General features: G+C 35.8%; 2 protein-coding genes across 7 annotated transcripts in view; one reads left to right on the top strand and one right to left on the bottom strand.

Moving 5' to 3' along the window:
* Window positions 1-14,175, top strand: part of LOC149775317 (uncharacterized) — a 59,272-nt gene extending 45,097 nt beyond the window's left edge. For 5 of the 6 annotated variants that reach the window (XM_089943182.1, XM_089943183.1, XM_089943181.1 and 2 more), the window contains 8 exons: window positions 132-176; window positions 962-1,942; window positions 2,378-2,467; window positions 7,196-7,279; window positions 7,659-7,718; window positions 8,030-8,104; window positions 8,669-8,751; window positions 9,471-9,584. In XM_089943182.1, the coding sequence (XP_089799308.1) occupies window positions 132-176; window positions 962-1,942; window positions 2,378-2,467; window positions 7,196-7,279; window positions 7,659-7,718; window positions 8,030-8,104; window positions 8,669-8,721 (1,388 nt within the window). In that variant the 3' untranslated portion in view covers window positions 8,722-8,751; window positions 9,471-9,584. Of the gene's footprint in view, window positions 1-131; window positions 177-961; window positions 1,943-2,377; window positions 2,468-7,195; window positions 7,280-7,658; window positions 7,719-8,029; window positions 8,105-8,668; window positions 8,752-9,470; window positions 9,585-13,961 lie in introns of those variants that run through there. The other variant, XM_089943180.1, reaches the window with a different exon arrangement.
* A 993-nt stretch (window positions 14,176-15,168) lies between these two features.
* LOC149775316 (uncharacterized) lies at window positions 15,169-18,302 on the bottom strand. The gene has a single exon (XM_089943237.1). The coding sequence runs from the start codon at window positions 17,639-17,641 to the stop codon at window positions 16,658-16,660; it is 984 nt and encodes a 327-aa protein (XP_089799363.1). The 5' UTR covers window positions 17,642-18,302; the 3' UTR covers window positions 15,169-16,657.
* Window positions 18,303-21,744: the final 3,442 nt, after the last annotated feature.

Here is a 21,744-nt window from a genome sequence, read left to right as displayed (position 1 = left end):
AATCATAACTTTGATTGTTGCTTGCGCTATGAAAGTTTTGTGCGTTTTTTTAAAATCACGTGCATGTAAATGGCAATTTATTTTGATTTATGATTGCTTAACTGATTGACGCTAAATTGATTCATTCTCAGATACGTCGATTCGACAGGCTCCAACCATCCCACAATTTCCACAAGGTAATGCCATATCTATATCTGGACAAGTTAACCAATCGATTTAATCAAGGTGTGTATTAGGCTTTCATATTGTCAGCTGTAAGGTAACACCCACGAAATATAATTACGGACGTGACTGTTTTCAAAACGTATATGCATGTTGATCGTGATATGCTTATGTGTATCTAGGTATTGTGTGTTACGACTTCACTATTGTCGATTTTATAGCCCTTTTTTTTAAATATATATATTTATTTAATATAATCAGAATTCTTGTTTCATAGTTTTCCCGAACAAAATCCTAATTATGTAATTTAAAATGAAATGGTAAAATGAACGAGACGGAGTCTCTACATTAAGTTTGTAGCCACACACTTTATTACTAAATAAAGCATACAAATAAATGAAATAATGGTACTGCCAGAAAATATGCCCAGTTTTTATAGTAACATCTGTATGTACATAACAGAATCAGTCAATTCTTGTGTCTCTCTTTTGTAATCTGTTAAAAAATCTATATTGCCTTAGTGTTTACCCGTTCATATATTTCACTTCGTTTTTCATACCTTAATATTTTTACAAACTGATTTTCACTCGATGCTATATAGTCAATATTGTGATGATGTGCCTTCAAACCGCATATATACCTACCTACCTACATACATACATAGATACATACATCCATACAAACATACATACATACACACACGCGTACGTACGTGCGTGCGTGCGTACATACACACACACACATATACATACATACATACATACATACATATTATTTTTATATGATTTATCCAACTCAGTTGACAGTTTCCCAACGATACCTGCTCAAAATAGCGGATCGAACGGCGCCAGTTCCTCAGTTCCCACCTCTCCGATGCTGGCACCCGCCCCTATCTTGCCTCCCAGGGGTTTCTCTGGCACCATCATCATTCCTCAGCAGCAACCGGGTTTAAGCGCTCAACCATCGGGCATACCACTAACACCTACATCTGGATTTGGACCAAGCTCTAGTATGTTTGGTCAACGGGACCAATTCCAAGATAGTATTGCTGATACGAATGGCCAGTTCCAACAGGGAATGACTGGATTTCCAACCCAGAACCAGGCATCGATCATGGGACCATCTATAACTGAGAGTTTCATGACCAGATTCCAGCCGCTTCCTCAGAATGTGGAAAACTTCAGGCAGCAGCTTCAGACTGGTCGAGCCGGTACAGGTGTTGATACTGCCTTTCCCAGGGTTCCTTCTGATCAACCAACTTTCAGCATTCAATTCCAGAATAACGAACCCGTTCGAGCTGTACCAGCTGAATCTAGTCAGGTTGCGAACAGGGTTGTCCAGGGTTTTAATACCAGCATGAATGCACCAATGGGACAGGCTTTTTCCAACCAATTCCAATTTACTGACCTAACCTCTTCACAGTCTCAGGCTACATTCAATGTGCAACCCGTATTTGGACTTCAAGATTTGTCAAATGTCAATCATATGAACAACCAAATTCCCTCGCAGCAGGTTAATTCCCAGGTTCCATCGAACAGTGTCATCCAAAGTGGACTACAGCCATCCGTTCCAAGTCAAGGTTCCGGGTTGACTGACCTGAAGAGTCTTCCAGTAGAACAGTTCCGGGCGGCGACGAACGTTGCCACAGCTCCAGTCGCTCCTCCCCTTGACGCTAGTAATCGGATGCCAGATATGTCACAATCCGCTCCGACTCACAACTTTATTAATCTATTGTCCAACCCGAGTGACTTCTCCTTCTTTGCAGATCAATCTCGTAAAGGTACGTTTCATACCAATGTATGTATGTATGTATGTATGTATGTATGTATGTATGTATGTATGTATGTATGTATGCATGTATGTATGTATAGAAAGATAGATAGATAAATAGCCAAGTGTATGTATGTACGTATGTATGTATGTATGTACGTACGTACGTACGTACGAATGTATGTATATATGCATGTATGCATGTATGTATGTATGAATGCTACTCTGTCATCATTTCTGGTGTCCGTTTTTCTCTGTCCTCGCATCATGTCATTTACGAGAATCCCGAAAGCAATTCTTTATACCCTTTTCTTACGTAACCAAAGCATGTTTTAACAACTTGTCCAAATATTTAATTAAGTATGATTAGTTACTCTTGTAAATGTGTACTTATATGTCCTCGCCAATTGTTTTACATATTTATTTTGTTGGGTTTTTTTTTCAGATTCAAAAACGAATACCAATTTGGTGGACAGCCAATCAATAGATCCCAACCAAAGGGTCATTTTCTCCATGGATTCCAAGGGACCAGCTGGTATAGAAATTTAAATTGTGGTTTTAATCAAATAAATGTCTTTATCAGTTTAAATATGAAGTTTTATAAAATCGATAATACTTAATATAGTTGACTGTTTTAACCCCGAGTAAAGTTCATTATACCATATAATCTACATAATAGATCTGTTAAGTCCTGGTAAAGTTAACATTGCCTTACAATCTACATAATAGATCTGTTAAGTCCTGGTAAAGTTAACATTGCCTTACAATCTACATAATAGATCTGTTAAGTCCTGGAAAAGTTAACATTGCCTTACAATCTACATAATAGATCTGTTAAGCCCTGGTAAAGTTAACATTGCCTTACAATCTACATAATAGATCTGTTAAGTCCTGGTAAAGTTAACATTGCCTTACAATCTACATAATAGATCTGTTAAGCCCTGGAAAAGTTAACATTGCCTTACAATCTACATAATAGATCTGTTAAGTCCTGGTAAAGTTAACATTGCCTTACAATCTACATAATAGATCTGTTAAGCCCTGGTAAAGTTAACATTGCCTTACAATCTACATAATAGATCTGTTAAGTCCTGGAAAAGTTAACATTGCCTTACAATCTACATAATAGATCTGTTAAGCCCTGGAAAAGTTAACATTGCCTTACAATCTACATAATAGATCTGTTAAGCCCTGGTAAAGTTAACATTGCCTTACAATCTACATAATAGATCTGTTAAGTCCTGGTAAAGTTAACATTGCCTTACAATCTACATAATAGATCTGTTAAGCCCTGGTAAAGTTAACATTGCCTTACAATCTACATAATAGATCTGTTAAGTCCTGGTAAAGTTAACATTGCCTTACAATCTACATAATAGATCTGTTAAGCCCTGGAAAAGTTAACATTGCCTTACAATCTACATAATAGATCTGTTAAGTCCTGGAAAAGTTAACATTGCCTTACAATCTACATAATAGATCTGTTAAGCCCTGGTAAAGTTAACATTGCCTTACAATCTACATAATAGATCTGTTAAGTCCTGGTAAAGTTAACATTGCCTTACAATCTACATAATAGATCTGTTAAGCCCTGGAAAAGTTAACATTGCCTTACAATCTACATAATAGATCTGTTAAGCCCTGGTAAAGTTAACATTGCCTTACAATCTACATAATAGATCTGTTAAGCCCTGGTAAAGTTAACATTGCCTTACAATCTACATAATAGATCTGTTAAGTCCTGGTAAAGTTAACATTGCCTTACAATCTACATAATAGATCTGTTAAGCCCTGGTAAAGTTAACATTGCCTTACAATCTACATAATAGATCTGTTAAGCCCTGGTAAAGTTAACATTGCCTTACAATCTACATAATAGACCTGTTAAGCCCTGGTAAAGTTAACATTGCCTTACAATCTACATAATAGATCTGTTAAGCCCTGGTAAAGTTAACATTGCCTTACAATCTACATAATAGATCTGTTAAGCCCTGGTAAAGTTAACATTGCCTTACAATCTACATAATAGATCTGTTAAGCCCTGGTAAAGTTAACATTGCCTTACAATCTACATAATAGATCTGTTAAGTCCTGGTAAAGTTAACATTGCCTTACAATCTACATAATAGATCTGTTAAGCCCTGGTAAAGTTAACATTGCCTTACAATCTACATAATAGATCTGTTAAGTCCTGGAAAAGTTAACATTGCCTTACAATCTACATAATAGATCTGTTAAGCCCTGGAAAAGTTAACATTGCCTTACAATCTACATAATAGATCTGTTAAGCCCTGGTAAAGTTAACATTGCCTTACAATCTACATAATAGATCTGTTAAGTCCTGGAAAAGTTAACATTGCCTTACAATCTACATAATAGATCTGTTAAGCCCTGGTAAAGTTAACATTGCCTTACAATCTACATAATAGATCTGTTAAGTCCTGGTAAAGTTAACATTGCCTTACAATCTACATAATAGATCTGTTAAGCCCTGGTAAAGTTAACATTGCCTTACAATCTACATAATAGATCTGTTAAGTCCTGGAAAAGTTAACATTGCCTTACAATCTACATAATAGATCTGTTAAGCCCTGGTAAAGTTAACATTGCCTTACAATCTACATAATAGATCTGTTAAGCCCTGGTAAAGTTAACATTGCCTTACAATCTACATAATAGATCTGTTAAGTCCTGGAAAAGTTAACATTGCCTTACAATCTACATAATAGATCTGTTAAGCCCTGGTAAAGTTAACATTGCCTTACAATCTACATAATAGATCTGTTAAGCCCTGGTAAAGTTAACATTGCCTTACAATCTACATAATAGATCTGTTAAGTCCTGGTAAAGTTAACATTGCCTTACAATCTACATAATAGATCTGTTAGGCCCTGGAAAAGTTAACATTGCCTTACAATCTACATAATAGATCTGTTAAGCCCTGGTAAAGTTAACATTGCCTTACAATCTACATAATAGATCTGTTAAGTCCTGGAAAAGTTAACATTGCCTTACAATCTACATAATAGATCTGTTAAGTCCTGGTAAAGTTAACATTGCCTTACAATCTACATAATACAATCTACATAATAGATCTGTTAAGCCCTGGTAAAGTTAACATTGCCTTACAATCTACATAATAGATCTGTTAAGCCCTGGTAAAGTTAACATTGCCTTACAATCTACATAATAGATCTGTTAAGCCCTGGTAAAGTTAACATTGCCTTACAATCTACATAATAGATCTGTTAAGTCCTGGTAAAGTTAACATTGCCTTACAATCTACATAATAGATCTGTTAAGCCCTGGTAAAGTTAACATTGCCTTACAATCTACATAATAGATCTGTTAAGTCCTGGAAAAGTTAACATTGCCTTACAATCTACATAATAGATCTGTTAAGCCCTGGTAAAGTTAACATTGCCTTACAATCTACATAATAGATCTGTTAAGCCCTGGTAAAGTTAACATTGCCTTACAATCTACATAATAGATCTGTTAAGTCCTGGAAAAGTTAACATTGCCTTACAATCTACATAATAGATCTGTTAAGCCCTGGTAAAGTTAACATTGCCTTACAATCTACATAATAGATCTGTTAAGCCCTGGTAAAGTTAACATTGCCTTACAATCTACATAATAGATCTGTTAAGCCCTCTACATAATAGATCTGTTAGGCCCTGGTAAAGTTAACATTGCCTTACAATCTACATAATAGATCATTCCCGTCTGATTTAGATCCACGGCTGGCTCACTGAGGATAGTTCCATTCTTATTTTAGCAGCCATTTCTCTCTCACATATCTTCTAACAGCCTTAATGGTGTTGTTTGGTCTAAATTGTCATCCGAAATTTCAATGGGCCCTGAAGGACTCAATGGTCATGTGCGTTCGCCTTTACATATTCACTGACATTTTACCTATGTACACTTGGGTTCGAATATCGTGGGTATGCGTGAAAGCTTGCCGGTAACTTCCCATGGGACGGTTTTCTTCCTGGGTTTTATTTCTTCGGGTTCTTCCTCCGCCAGATATACTGTCCGCCATGGATAGCCTATCATGTGCTGAAAAATGACGTTACAACCACAAACTAGTACCGCAAGTTCAGAATGCTTTTTTCTTTACTAATGATCTTTGTTCTTTATTCGATTTCATTATCATTATCAACGTACTAAATAATTCTTCATAAGCTCTCTTTCACAGTTTCAAGGAATAAATTATTTTGTTCAGTAATTTAGGATTGCCTTATAAGGAATAAAAGACCACAAAATAATGGTTGCAAAAACTGGAATTAAGTAAGACAAAGATCAGTTGTATGTGTGACAAACAACGCTTCCTGGTAACTAATATCTAAGATGATGGGATACTTATCGCAACAGCTTTTTTTAAAAAGGAAACTAAATAATTGCCGTTTTTCCTTGTTTGCAATATATTTACAATAAAACGGTTCTGTTTTAATATGTGATCCATATAATAGTTTCTATATTTCAAAATGGCGTATTATATTTTGTACTGAAATTGATGGTTGGAACTGGTTCAGGTAGTTTCTTGCGCTATAAATTCCGTTGTCAATAACCAATAAAGCCTACACGTGAGTTCAACAACAAAACAAAAGATAGGACAATTCTTAAAGTATGTCTAAATAGTAATCATTACCGTCAATTGAGCCTTGCGTGCTTTTTTTTTCAATCAAAGTTGATAAAGAAATCTTTTAGCTTCAGACCCAATGTATTTCCTTTTTTGTAATTTGCGTAAATTGTTTTGAGTGAACTGAGAGGGCCAATTGGGGAGCAGTGTGCGATGCACGGGGCCGAAAAGAAGGTGGGGGGGATACCAGGGATGTATCCCCGGGGCCCGGGCCCGTAAGGGGGCCCAGGCCAAACAACACTTTTTTATTTTATAAAAGAACATTTTTATTTGAACAAGAACTAGGAGAGGCTCGGGTGTTTCTTATCCCAGGGCCTGTGATCGCCCTCTACGGCTCTGCCGATGCAAAAAGTAATAAGTAGTTAGCTTATGAAATGAAGACATACTAATGAAATTAAGACGAGGGATCGTTAAATTTATCGAGCACGATACCAGTACTGAGAACTTGAAATTTGATTCTGATGACATGCTCTTCCTTCTACAAGTCACTGTAGGAATTGCATGATTGTGTAAAGTTAGAGCTTGAAGGTCCTAGCGTTAAAAATGTTATTCTAGCACATTTTATTGATTCCGAAGTTTTCTCGAGGCGTATTTCATCTGTTTCCCTTGTTTTCACAGTCCGACTACAGCAAGTTGATTCAGCTTCCCAAAATACTGTCGAAGGGTTGGGTGTAAGTCAGGCAGCTGATTCGGCTCCTAAAGGTAAGTAATGTAAACTTTGCTATTCGGTATTTTATTTCAACCCTTTGATTTTAGCATAATATTAACAATATTTAAGAATTATGATGTTTTTATGCTTGTCATAAAATGGCAGCTGCAAAACTAAAAATCATTCACGGATTTTTGCATGTGATAAAAGATTTTTGTACATGGAATGAATTTGATGCATTTATGAGCAGTAATCAAATAGTTTTATTGACTTGTTTACCATAATTTCGCTGAATTCGTATGAAGTGTAATACTCTGCCCTTTCCCGATTTCTCGTCCTCTCCGTTACCTAACATTACAGTCATCTACGTTCATGAAAACACCTACACATTTCATGGGCTTCCGTAAATTCCTTTCTTTTCTTTTCTTCTAGGAGGAAACAATACGCAGTCATTTAGTTTCACGGTGTCCGGAAATAGCAATCGCGTCAAAGGTAATTCTGTAATTCTTCAGTCACTTCGATGAATTACATCTATATACTTTAAGTTGTACTTTCGGCCTCAATTCAGGTTCTTCGGCCTATGCGCTCTTCTTTCTGAAACAAGAGTTTATATATATATATATATATATATATATATATATATATATATATATATATATATATATATATATATATATATATATATATAGTTTCGTTTTGCTGATATATATCGATTACATTTGTTCAGTATTTCTCCATCGATATAATATGCCATACTATTAAGCAAATCATAAATCTAATGCACTTTTTTCCTCTTAACTCAGTCGAGCCTCCCTCTCCACCCAGTGTTGGTCTAATCGGACCCTCTCAGACCGGAAATACGCCAGGCAAGCCAAAAGGTGGGTTGGACATATATAGAACTTGATAAGATACATGGATTATCAACATTTTCCTGCAAATGTTTGCCTAAAATTATTTTATACAATAATCTGAAATACAGAATGTATTTTATGCATTAGTCTTTTTTCCACTTTGTGGATCAAATAAAAACCTATGTACCCTACCGTATTTTAATCTGCGTTTCAAACCGTGTACACCTTTTAAAGCATTCACTATACAAACTCAGACAATGCAAATGGAATGGACTTTCCCCACCCCCACTTTCATTTTTTTTACTAGATTACGGTAGGAAGGTATATATACTTAACATAATTTAAATATCACCTATTTTGCAAACACACACACACACACATCTATATCGCATTTTTAATTAAATGAATTAATTATAGTAACTTATGCTTATTGCAAATTTCTTTCTACTATATTTCTATTTACTTGTTTATCTTATTGAACGTAATTTTTAATTAAGTTTATTTTATTAAATGATGATAATGAAATCTATGACGACGGCGAAGATGGCGAATACGATATTCAGTTCTAGTATACAAAACTGCTCTTTTCAGCTACTGTAGATGGAGGACACGATAATACCTCCGCCGCCTTTAGTTCCGCCTAAGCTGCGTCTTACGGAGAAAACGCTGGATTGGTAAGTTACGTGACGACGACTGAAACATGTCATTGCAATATATTCCTCTTTCCGGTACTATTGACCATGCTTTATTTTCAGAAGAACTGAGCGATCAATTTGTTAGCTTTATAATATATTAATCAGTATGTTATATATTTATCTATTTTTCTATATTATTTACACGTCGCTTAATATCATTCTGAATCGCTACTACTTATATATATATATATATATATATATATATATATATATATATATATATATATATATATATATATATATATACTGACGGAATCTTATGTGGTTAATCAGATGTTTGATATAATAATCCCATTAACTTCTCTACCAATCAGAGTAATCCAAAGTCTCGATTTTTAACATTTGCAAATGGATATTTAAAAAAATAGCTTGGAAAAGATATAGTCGGCACGCTACGGCATTTATGTCAGTCCATCAGTATCTTCGTACTTTCGCGGATAAATTGTGATTAATCACTGCGTCTCTCTGTACGTATGTCCGTCCATACGTATTGCAGCCAGTTCTCCTTGTAACCTGCGCTCAGTCTAAACAGATACTTCCGGTGACATGTAAATGGCACCGAAGGTTTCAGATCCTTCTTGCAGAACCCTCGGACATATGGTGAGGTAAAGTAAAAAGTCAAGAAATAAGTGATGATAATATTTTCAGTGGCCTCATATTCACTAATACATTCATAAGTTCATTCGTTCATTTTTCAGCCATTTTTTGACGTTGCGTGTCGTGTGCTGCCTCAAAGGCCGTGTCCCTTGGTGTCATCTGTGATGTCATACATGTGAACATTTTGTATTGGTCGAAATAAAGAAATTGTATTATTGGTGTTTCAGCCAATGTATCACTATGGTACCCAAGTATTCAATAAATTCGAGAACGCCACGGTAGCTCAATTGTTAGAGTCGCGGGTTTGATGCCAGACCAGGCCAGCTCGTATCGGCTTGCTAAGTAGGTCAGTTGGGAAAATCACATAGCTCCCATTTCCTCGACATAATACAGCAAATAAAAGTGCTGTTAAAACCATACAAAAAACTTCAATAAATTTGAGCGTTTTCTTTCTCTTCCATGTAGCCTTCTCTCTGGAGAGTCCTACTATTGTCTGAAAAGAAAATGCGATCGCAAATTTTTGCTCCTTAATAGCTCCCCGCTGTATTATTGCTAATAAATAGCAACCTTCTTTGACATGAACTTTCACAAATATGGAACACCACATACGTCTTGAACAAAACTCGCTAGCCACTAATGGGAAGGAAAGTAAGAGGGTGTGATAGGGTCAGGGAAAAAGAGTTTTGTGTTTTTAAGTATTTAGACAAAAGTCCAATTATTCCAAGCCACGGGCCCAGACAAAGTTTGGCTTAAGGGACTCCATTTTTCAAAGAATAGTTTACAGCTCCAGCATGCTTTCTTAAATAGGACTTTTTTATGAAAAAAATGGAAGTCTAATTGGTTGGACGTGGGGAAGTCCAATTAGTGGGATTTGGGTGAAGGCTACTTACCATGGTAATGGATAATGTGGATGATCTGCATCCTCGACAGTTTTGACTTGGGGTTCAAGATCTGCCTCAAACGGGATTTTACAACCAGAAGTTTAGATAGGGGTTCCGATTTAGCTGTGTTTAGCACGGCTTAATTAAATAGCGGGACGCCTTTACACAAGGTAAATTTAATCCAGGATTGAAGGAGATGAAATAAAACGAAACAAGACACATGTGGCGACAATATGAATTCCCCTATTAATATTCCTAGGTGTTCCTGCCGGTTTGGACCACGCCTTTCTAACTCGGGGTATTCGAAATCAAAGCGTCTGTCTGTAATAAGATGTCAGAACCTTCCAAGAACAGCGTAGGAGTCCAAAATCTCCACAGAACCCCAACCATTTTTCCATATTGAGTATTCTCCTCCCGTAATTCAAATATATCGAAAAAAATTTTATTAAAATGATGTTCTATCTTCGCTTGCCAGGGTTCAGATATCCCTATCTTTCAGAACCTAGGCTAGCGAAGATGATGTTCCAGCGCCCAGCTTGTGAAACTGGAGCGCCGAAGCCCCACACCTCCACGTCCTCTTTGATCCGTTTCTAATTCCTATTAATTCATCCAAAAGATTATTTGTTTGATTATTGCTTCCATGTTTGCACATTTCAAGAACTGAAGCAAAAATTGTGGGATGAGGATGGAGGATTCACACCATTTACGTTTTGTTGTGGGCTAACGTCGTCTGGAAACTACGAAGATGACGAATATGATGCGCTGTTTTACCATTTATTCATTAACTTTGTATATATAACAAAATGTTCCGTATGAGATTATAAATTTTGTTTTGATTCCTACGAGATAATAAATCAATTTTACGATATCATCGTCGGGTAAGAACGAATCCCGTTATCATGGACTTAAAACATAAGAGATCAAGGTCACGCTGACTGAAATGAGTCAAAATGGTTTTCACACAATAAAATAGAGTTTTTCATCAACAACGGTTTCCGAACATTGTGGCTGATATGCAACTGGTATACTGAATAATACTGTTTATTTTTGTATCAAATATCAAGGTCTCTGTGGCAGAACGAATTTTAAAAAATGTATTTCCTCTCAATAACATTAGGTCTACACACAAGTGACAAAGCTAACGGTGAGTGAAAGAGTGGAAGAAGAAAAATGGTATCTGCGCAAAATCAGCAGTCCTCCCCATAGAGGAATATTATACACGCGGCTTCTATATAATGGTTTTGCTCATTGTAATCTGTTTTATATCCAAAACCAAAAAAATATAGTAGTTGATATACAACAATCGAATTTATAATATCAGCAATTTATTTAGTATCGGCATTAAAACGTTTTGGTCAAAAGTTTACAAACGGAGCTACCGCGACTTTCCTAAAAGGACAGGAATCACAGAGAAAAGAACAGCAGTTTCAGACAGTGTACAATGATTTACTATCATAATAAACATTTGCTGTCTTAGTACATCGAGTAGGCGTATTAGCACACGAGCACTTTGACTGGTCCTACCTTACTTCTCCTAGCACAATTTGAAATTAAAATTAAAAGAAGAAATAAAACTAAAAAAAGGAGCCAGACTGTACATGGCGGACCAGACAGGCTGCACTGTGATGTAAATGCCACCTTGCATTTTCGCTAGCCAACGTTCCAGTAACCCTATCGAAACCTTGTCTAGCGAAGATGGCCACCTTGTAACTTTGTCAGTCCTGTGCTCCATCGCTGCAAGTAAAGAATACCAGAGGGCTTTTTTCTTACGATTTGCCAAATCTTCCCATCATGCAATAAAGTCACTGTGGAGAAAAGGTCGCAGCAAACGCAATCTAATTTGAGCTTGATGGAGTTTTCAAAGAGTACAGGTTTCTTCAACTGGCATTTTATCATCAAATTTGCATTGTTGTGCTAGTACAGTCGCTCTCCAGCTGTAGTGCGCAGACCACTGGTGATCACTGAACTCCTTTCAGGTGGTCCGTGGAATAGTTGTAATAGTTACCTAACAGTAAAAATCAACATTAGTGAAGATCATTTAGTGGTAGACAGAGTTCTTCAGCAATGTTAAAATGTTAAAATGGCCCACCAAAATTGTTTGAGAGCAACTGTGTTAGAGGAATTATCTTACCCATTAGAAACAACCCACTGTGGCAGAACGCAATATGGTGGTTAATTAGACGGCGTTTTGATTATGCGGAGCTGTCATTCGTTGAAAGATTTTAACAAATTTCATTGTATGATATTCTGAAGTTTCTTATATAAAAATGAAACATTTAATATTAACATCTAATTAAAATGCACAATTCGAATGTGTGATTCGATATATTTTATTTTATAATATGTAATGCATGATATGAATTTATGATATCATAAATTTATCATTTTTTAGACAAAATATACCGTTTATTCAAATGTTGACAACTAAAACTCCTACTGACATGGAACTAACAGAGTGTTGATTCAGTCCCCAACCGATTTAACATTTTATAACTAGAAGGTCAATCATACTCCTATTTGATCCAAAGGTACTGAGCGCCCTCATTTGTATACCAATAAGGAACGGATGTTACCTGGACAATCTGTGGAAATGACAGTCATCACAATGATATCCACTTATATCTTTGCTTGCCAAGAACCCCACTGGATTTTAAGTTTGTAGTGGATAGACGAAAAAAACAACAACATTATGTTTGTTATGTAATGTACTATTATTGTTCATTTGTCCCCGGTACGAAGACTGCCTCATTCGATGAAGGAACTGACTCGCTACACGCACCACGATTTTGAAAAATAATTAAGTAGCTATACTTTATCAGTATCGATAAACGTGTAAAAACTATTTGAAGGGAAGACATTCAACAGTACCCTTTACATATTAGTTAAGTATAAAAATATTAGTTAAGTATAAAATGGTCAATATAGACAAATAAACGTCATAAAAGTGTTCCCTGCATGAAGGATAAAAGCCGAGTTTTCACGTCATTCAAGTGAGGTCGTAAACACTGTTATATAATTTGGAAATACCTATGAAATGCTGATGTTACAATGATTTTTTTCATAGTATATCTCTTTTTTTAATACAGTCAAACCTCTCCCATACGAAATTTTTTTAAGTGAATTGTGACCTTTGTCTCCTTTATCGTGGCATGATATCATAAATTTGAATATATGATATCCAACTGAATGTATAATATAAATTCAATTATATAGCACGAAATTCAACCAAACAATGGTCATAAACAAACTGGAATAATAAAATGAATATATGAGACTATAAAATACATAATAAACAGTCAGACGGGACCCCATATATTCAATCGTCTGGTGAACACTGCAGCTGAAATCGCTATTGGCCAAGCGTTTATCAAAAGAAGAAGAAAGGATTTTAATGTCCATGCATGCTTGCATTTATGCGTCTTTGTGATGTAATGTGGCAAGACATCTCTTGAACCATTTCATGCACGGAAGCTAATGCTGGAATGCGATTGCATATGGTTTAAATATGTATACAATAGTTCGTTTTTTAAATTCCTTCCCCAAGGGTCAGAGCAAGGGACGGAACGAGGGAGCTGACACGGTGAATGATCTTATGTTAGAGTTAGAACTAAGGAGAGAACTAAGGGGATGGTATGGAGAACGAGTTAAGACTTTCAAACATCTTTTTATTTTATGCGTCTTATAATTATTTTTTCTTTTGTTTTGTTTCAGATTTTATGTAATTCACATTATTTACCTAAACCAACCGGACAACGAAAACGAATTAGTTGTTGTTTTTTTACCAGACATATGAGTGAGCCCCAGGAGCATGCTCAAATGATCGTCTAGAAAGAAGAGAACATAAATAAAAGAGGATTGAGGCACTCAGATTTATTGCTGACCTTTCTCTGCTAGACAAAATATTCACAGGATCCTGTCTGGTCCATTTTTATTTAAATTCATAGCGCACTGTCAAGTTTATCTACAGTGCAAAAATTTCTAGTAGGCATTCCGTGCTTGTAGGCATTCCGTGCTTGTATGTACATGCCAAAAATAAAGCGGGGCTATGCCACTGACACTGATTTAAAGTATATAGGTTTTTCTTTCTTCCTTAGTCAAACCAGGAATCTCGTGCTACACATACGGCAAAAATAGTCCGCGAAGTTATTAGAGCAATTGTTCAACCTAGCATCATTAAAAATTGGATGAAGATTATTTTGGTTTGATTTTTGTTTTGTTTTACGGTACGGCAACACAGGTATGATATTTACAACTGGGGCCACTGGACTTAAGTCCCGTGCACAAGGACATGCCACGGTAGCCGACCTAGATTGATCCATTGGTCGGATTCGAAACCGGACCCTTTCCATCGCAAACCTGGTGCGCCTACCGTTGATATAGATTACTATGGTTTACACGGCTCAGTATTATCAAAATGATGCTTGTTTGGAAGTTATATAATAATGTCCCTGATCAGTTTTGCTGCTATCTACGTATGTATGTATTTAGGTATGGACGGAAACAAAAAACATAATTCCATCGCAAAATGTTACGCGGCATTTAATGGATAGCATGTTGCAAGAATTTACACACTGGAAGAACGGTAAAACTGATAGGGAGGGTAGTAAAAGTAACACTTGAAGATTTTTTTTTTTAAAATAGAAAATGTATATGATCATTAATAACAGTAATTATCAAATCTGTTATCTGTCAGATCAATTACATACCACGCACCAGAATTTAAAATGAACTGGTCGTTTCACAGTATAAATTAAAATTTACAACAACCGATACCCAAACATCACGTACAAATTTACAACTACATGCTCAATTAACAGAATATATATATATATATATATATATATATATATATATATATATATATATATATATATATATATATATATATATATATATATATATATATATATAGCTGATAGTGAATTTATCATTAAAACGCACTGATAGTTCATTATCAGTCTGATTTTAAAAAAATCGAGATCTCCATTATAGCAACGAACTGACAGATACCGATACGATGTCATGTTCTGTGGACCTTACAGGATCACCGATCAAATTAGAACTTTCACATTATATGAATGTGTAAAAAGTGATTCTGAACAATTCAAAATGCAATGCTTTATTAGACAGGTTACTAAATATAAATGGACTGGGAATTCTTACGATCAGACTCTTGATTGGTGCATGTCAGATGTACCTAGCATAAGTAGATATCGACTGTACTCAGAGTGAGTTCACATGAACAAGTAAAATTTTCATGACAACTTGTAAATTGAGATCACTCAACGTTGATTCGTGACTGTTGATATGAAATAAATATTTGTGCGAAAGTTATTGTCATAATCGTCTTTATAATTCAAGTAATGATTATAAGCTATTACACAGTTTCAATAGATATTTCCAACTGAGCCAACCATATACAATAATTAATGACACAATGGTCATGAGGAACCTGTTCATGCAGATATCCCCACCCCCACCCCCCCCACCCCCCTACGCTTTTCATGAGGTATGGGGAGGGTGGGATTGGGAGCATTCATTGATGTTTGATTTCTTCTTGAATACTTTTTTATCCTTAAAAAATCGGAAATTCTTAGATTTTACCTGAGAGGAATTCAATGAATCGTAAACTGTAACGAATTTTGTTATGTCATGATATTTACTAAGCAAGAATATTTCCGCATTGCCAACAAATATTGTATTCCAAAATGAATTTACGGTGTCCCATTTTATTTGCTTTTATTTATTCGACCACTATTTTTGTGGAAGTATAATGAAACAAAAACGGCCCTTTTTCATGTTGAGGCCGCAGTGGGCAATACGGTCATGGTCACCCCAAATTTTGGAAGACAAATATTTACAAGCATATATGTATGAATTATCAGCTTTTAAGCCAATCTCCTTCCGGGTATCGCCTGCAAACAAAATGTACAGTTCTGCACAAAGGCCAAAATAGTTGGTTCTTTATTGTGTACCAATGAACATTTCTCCAACTTCCATCTAATTGTCTATGTAGGGAACGTCCGAACCAAAAGAAATTCGGCGGCGGCTATCCTGATGTCATTTATAATCACACATAAAAATGTTTTCCCCATATTAAATGTAATATTTTCTATAAACCGTAAAGCTCTCATTATCACACACTTAGCCGCTTTCTCAGAATAAGAGATCTCGTGGATTAACTTTCTTTCTACGTTAACTGAAAGTCTATTTATCTTTATATGCACACAAATGTTAATGTACTATTGGCGGTGCTTAAATTTCGTGATGTTTACATTTTCTGCCAATAAACTAAAACTCCGTCAAAGAGAAGCTCTACATGTACTAAAGAATAGCATAAGTTGCAAACATTGTAAAATCATTTTTTGTCCTGAAAGAAAGAAAGAAATTATCGTCAAGGAAATGCATTACACAGCGGTTGTGTCCTTGTCTACACACTGTGTGTAGCCTCGCTTTCCCAAATTCTTCTGGCGTCTTTGTCTTTTGTTTCTCGCAACGATTCGTAGACGCCTGGACCCTTGAGACTTGCACAACCAGACGTAGGAAGACGTATAGCAGAAGAAAACACAGATCCAGGCTAGCGAAAATGACCAACCGTAACTGTATATACGGGAATCATTCAATGCCCTTTTTAATGGAAGGTCAAGCCCCGGTAAAATCTCAATTTTCTTCAGAACCGAACATTTTCCATGAAACAATGCTATTCCAAGCGTCAAGAGATATCCAGCTGTCAATGACAAACAAGACGCCATCTGGAACGATTTAAGACAAGAGTTATAAGAAAAAAGGCCATATCCACCCAAAAGTAAGCCTATTACCATAGCAACGATGCAGAGAAGTGCACATGCGCACGCCGCTCCTTCCAAATGATGCAGAGCTGGTGCATAACGGTAAACATCCGATTTATCTGCGGTAAGATGGAAGTAAACACATTTGTTCTTTCGCTTTTTTTGAAGACCAATTCTAAACATCACATCTGACTCTAAGTCATCGCAGTCTCGAAATAAATTCCCATACTGGAGGAATATTTCCATCTCGTACTGCACGTAAGGCAAAGACCATCCCTCGCCCTTGGGCGGGTCTGATGTAATATTAACAGACTCGCGGTAGATTTTGACAAATATAGGGGGATGGTAAAATGATTCAGTAAGTGTCAATACCGATCGCTGTCCGTTATCCGCCTTTCTTGAGCAGACATACCTAATTTGAAAGTAGGATTTAGTGTCCGTAGGTTCTAAAATAGATGTATCGTTCATTTCTGACACTTCTTGGATGAGTTTATCCTTGTCAAAACTTCGGTATTCCCAGTAATCAGTAGCGAGCGCAAGAATCAAAAGGACTGTTATGTTGCCAGCGAATATTAGGCTGCTGTAGTCACATATTTGTACCATACTTCATTCTGGGGTGGGGGGCAGCTGTGTACATTTGTGGGAATAATACAGTGATAATTTCTAGTATCAGATGAACTGTAGCACTCGGTTCCGAAATTTTAAAATTCGTTCTTTCCTAATTGTCGTTTTGTGTCAATAGAAAGCATCAGTTCGAAAGTGATTTAGTGAATCGTAAAATATTTGTAACAACCAGCAGCATTTTCTTCCATGAGATTTTTGTATGCATCGTTTTGTATGTCTGCCCCGTGCTACTTAATGCTGATGATACCCCGAAGCCAGCACTTCAATCAATTGACTGAACACGTATTATTTGAACATCCAACGTTCCAACAACCTGGTCAGTTTTAACGTCTGTGCCATTACCTACAGCTGTTGTTTTTTTCTTCTCTTCTATTTGGAGCTGGGCTGTCATCGCAAAAAAACAACAAAACGACAACATATAACCAACACGAAAGAAACGTTTCACGGATGAGAGCTGCTGCGTGATGTAGAATCATCCCAATATCCCATTTAGAGTGTGGGATCAGTGTATACCCAATGTATGAAACACATCCTGACAGAACCTCTGACGAAAATATCATGCGTTGCAGACGTATCGAAAACTTAAACCGTACTACGCGCTAAAGCTTCCTACATTTCGTCTTAGCCAGATAATCGCATAAATTCTCCCTGGCAACTGTTTTTGACGATTTATGTCAGTGCTTTTTTGTACATAAATGATTGCACACTGCGTCAAGGAGTATAATATGAGTGTGTCCCAGACTGACTTAATTGCCTATGTGTTCTCTTGGGGATATGTTGTAAAACCAGTTAATTTCCTTTCGTAGATTTCTAAATGAGCAGCTGGCAATATTTACTGTATTTTATCTGAGAGCGGTAGAGAATTACATTACACTAAATTCTTGGAACGCCGCAGTCTCTTCGTCTTCGCGAAATCTATAACTGCGGTAGGTATAGTGCCGGGTGGACATGTCGCGTGGGTCCATGGAGGCACGTTTTACAGAGCTGAGCCTAATGACAGATATTAGTATTTGAGAAATCTAATTAAATATTGATGCGAAGTCTGTGGTGATACCGAGCTCATTAGCCGTCATTTCCTGCTGTTGAATTGTGACCGAGCATGTAGGACCCTGGAAGTTGTTTTCCCCCAACATAATTGAATTACTGTACCAAGAGCAATTATAAGAATCTAGTATTCAATATATTTCTCCCGACCCCCAAGGCATACTTTTTTAAAAAGTCTGAACCACAGTTCTTGCAGAGCATACAGCCAGTAAAACCGTAAAATAAATAAATAAATATTTTTAAAAAATCACTGCACAAAACAATGGTCGCTAGGGAAAACGTTTCATTGAATCATAGATAAAAGACAAGTCTTTAATCAGCGCAATATATGCGGTAAATAATAATAATAAAAAGAAAAATTATTTATGTAAATTACCCATAGACAATTACATAATTTGCTATAAAGTAAATAAACGCACAAGTAAGAACTATTTTGCAAAAAATAAAAAATAAAAATGTATAAGAAGAAACAACACAAAACATACATTGCAAACATATAGGTACAAACACAAAATTATAAGAATATTGAGATTACAAAGTTCAGAAATTCGGAAAGTATAACTGGGGAGTTTTCAATTTCATGCTTTAGTGAATCCCATTTAAAGTCTTGCATTTATAGGGATGGTTTAAAACTCGGTGAAAAGACAGTCTGTCACGAAGGCGACGTCGTGGTATAAGTTTCTGACAAGCTATTTTGCAACCATTTTAACGATTCGAACTTCGGCTGTCTTAACGTTGAACTAACGTGTGTTGAGATTACGTTACCCTCGAATAAATTAGCCGTAGGGGTAGAGTATAGATCAAAGTAGTCTCCTATAAATTTTACTTGTACTTTCTATTTCTGCAGATTTAGTTGCTTCGATGTTAAGATATATTCTACGAAATGGGATAATAAATCATGCACGAATAATTCTACTTCTACTACCAAAACCTTGCTTGATCCAATCTTTGTAAGTATTGGTACAAATATACTTCACACATACGTTTTAAAAATTGATAGAGAATATAGTAACCACGATGCTTCTAATATAGAAATCAGAGTTAACGTGCACCTCCATGCGGCCTATCTGCGCCGAGTGTGGATTTACAGCAAAGTGGATTTTACTAATTAAACGCTATAATAACAGAAACTAACTGGGCATATCTATTATTAACACCAAGGTATATTTATGTTGCAACTAATATATTCGTAACTAAATTATTCTAATTCACAGCTTCGTGTATTCATTGTAAAACGGTAACAATTTTCCTAACCGATAAGCCACGGTTTGATTCCCAGTTAAGCAAATCGATAAGGAAAAGGGACTGATCATGCAAATTTGCCCTCAGTTGTGGGAGACCAATCGACTGGAATAAATTCAAACAAAGGAAAACAAGTTTTGCAGATCTTGCGCACATTCTTCCCATTCCTAAAAAGGTGATGTATTCGATGTTGCCAATTATAGACCAATCTTCTTAGCTGTGTCGCAAACATTTTTGAAAGACGCAGTTATAAACATGTGTATAATTACTTTCATTTTATAAGTGTCAGTTGGGATTCGTTCCTGGCCACTCCACTGTTTTTCAGCTTATTAAAATATATCATAGTACATGCAGTTCACTGGAGTAATCGCAACATTTTTATACTGTATTTTGCGATCTACCGGAAGCTTCTTTTGTTCGGGTCTAGCAAAGAGGCTTATTTTTTTTAATTAAACAAATATTGTGTTTAAGTCAAACTGATACAATGGTTTGAAAATTGTCTAAGTAATGGAAAACAAACGGTCCTTTTGCACGATACTTTTTCCACACAAAATAAAATAAAACGATTACAAATGCTGTTGCGCAACAAGGATCTGTACTTAGGCCCCTCTTGTTTCGAATTTACGTAAACGATATTGCCGATGGTATGAGCTTTCTCACACATTGGTTGCACGCGATTCACCTCTGCATCATTCATCTCCTTATTGCGCTGCGATAGAGCTTGTCATGAATAATTATCTAATAAAGTTGTATAAATAGTCTAACAAATGGCTCTTAAAGTTTAATCCAGACAAAAGCAGTGGCTAGGTTTTGCACAAACAAACGTAACATATCTTCCTGAGCTTGTTTTTGAAAATATTGATTTTATGTATCTGAATTATCATCACCATCATGGATTGCAACTTTCATCAAATATCAAATGGACTTTTCGTATTGATAGAATTTAAAAAGCATCATCATCTCGAATAACCAATTTTCGAAACCTAAAATATAAACTTTTCAGGCAAATTTTATCAAAACTATATACAACTTGTATCCGGCCCATCCTGGAATAAGCCAGTGTAATCTTTGATGGATGTTCGTTGATCGATTCAGGAAAGCTGGAAAAACTCCAGTTGAAGCATCAAGAATAGTTCGTCCAAAATGCTCTAGTAGACAGTCTCTTTATTTTGAAACAGGGTGGGGAAGTCTGCAGACTAGAAGACAGACGCAAAAATTATTAACGCTTTACAACATTAAAACGAGTCTTCAGCATGCAAAGTTACAAGACTGTCACCATTCTCGGTGTCTTCCGGTCTCCCTCAGCTAAAGCAGAGTGAGTTCAGATGTCAATTACGCACTACTTCAGCTATAGGTTTATCATTTTATAACAATTTTGTAACCATCCAAAATGTCTACGGACTATTTTCTACTATGACGACTAAAATCACGCAACTTCCTGCTATGCTGAATATAAACGCAGTACACAACAATATTGGTAACTTTATCTCCAGCAGATATCCTCCTGGCACAAAGATACTGTTCCATATATTATGTAGAATGTATTTTTTTTTAAAAATATTTTATCTTGATAAAATATTGAAGAATGTTCATTATTCCATCAGACTTCAAATTATATAATAAAAATTATGATCTGTATAATAATTACAATAATATAAATAGATAAGTATTCTATAAATAATTACTCATAAGGTATCGAAAATTTACCTCATAATGCCTATTCTTTTTAAATTAATTATTAAACTTATTTTGATGTTATTACTTTACACTTTCACTACTTAAGTTATTCTGTAAAT

This window comes from Sinohyriopsis cumingii, chromosome 19 (genome assembly GCF_028554795.1).
Source record: "Sinohyriopsis cumingii isolate HCF-2022 chromosome 19, ASM2855479v2, whole genome shotgun sequence".
Lineage (NCBI taxonomy): Eukaryota > Metazoa > Mollusca > Bivalvia > Unionida > Unionidae > Sinohyriopsis > Sinohyriopsis cumingii.
Note: the sequence above shows the minus strand (reverse complement) of the source record. Positions and strands in the feature narration are given on the sequence as shown.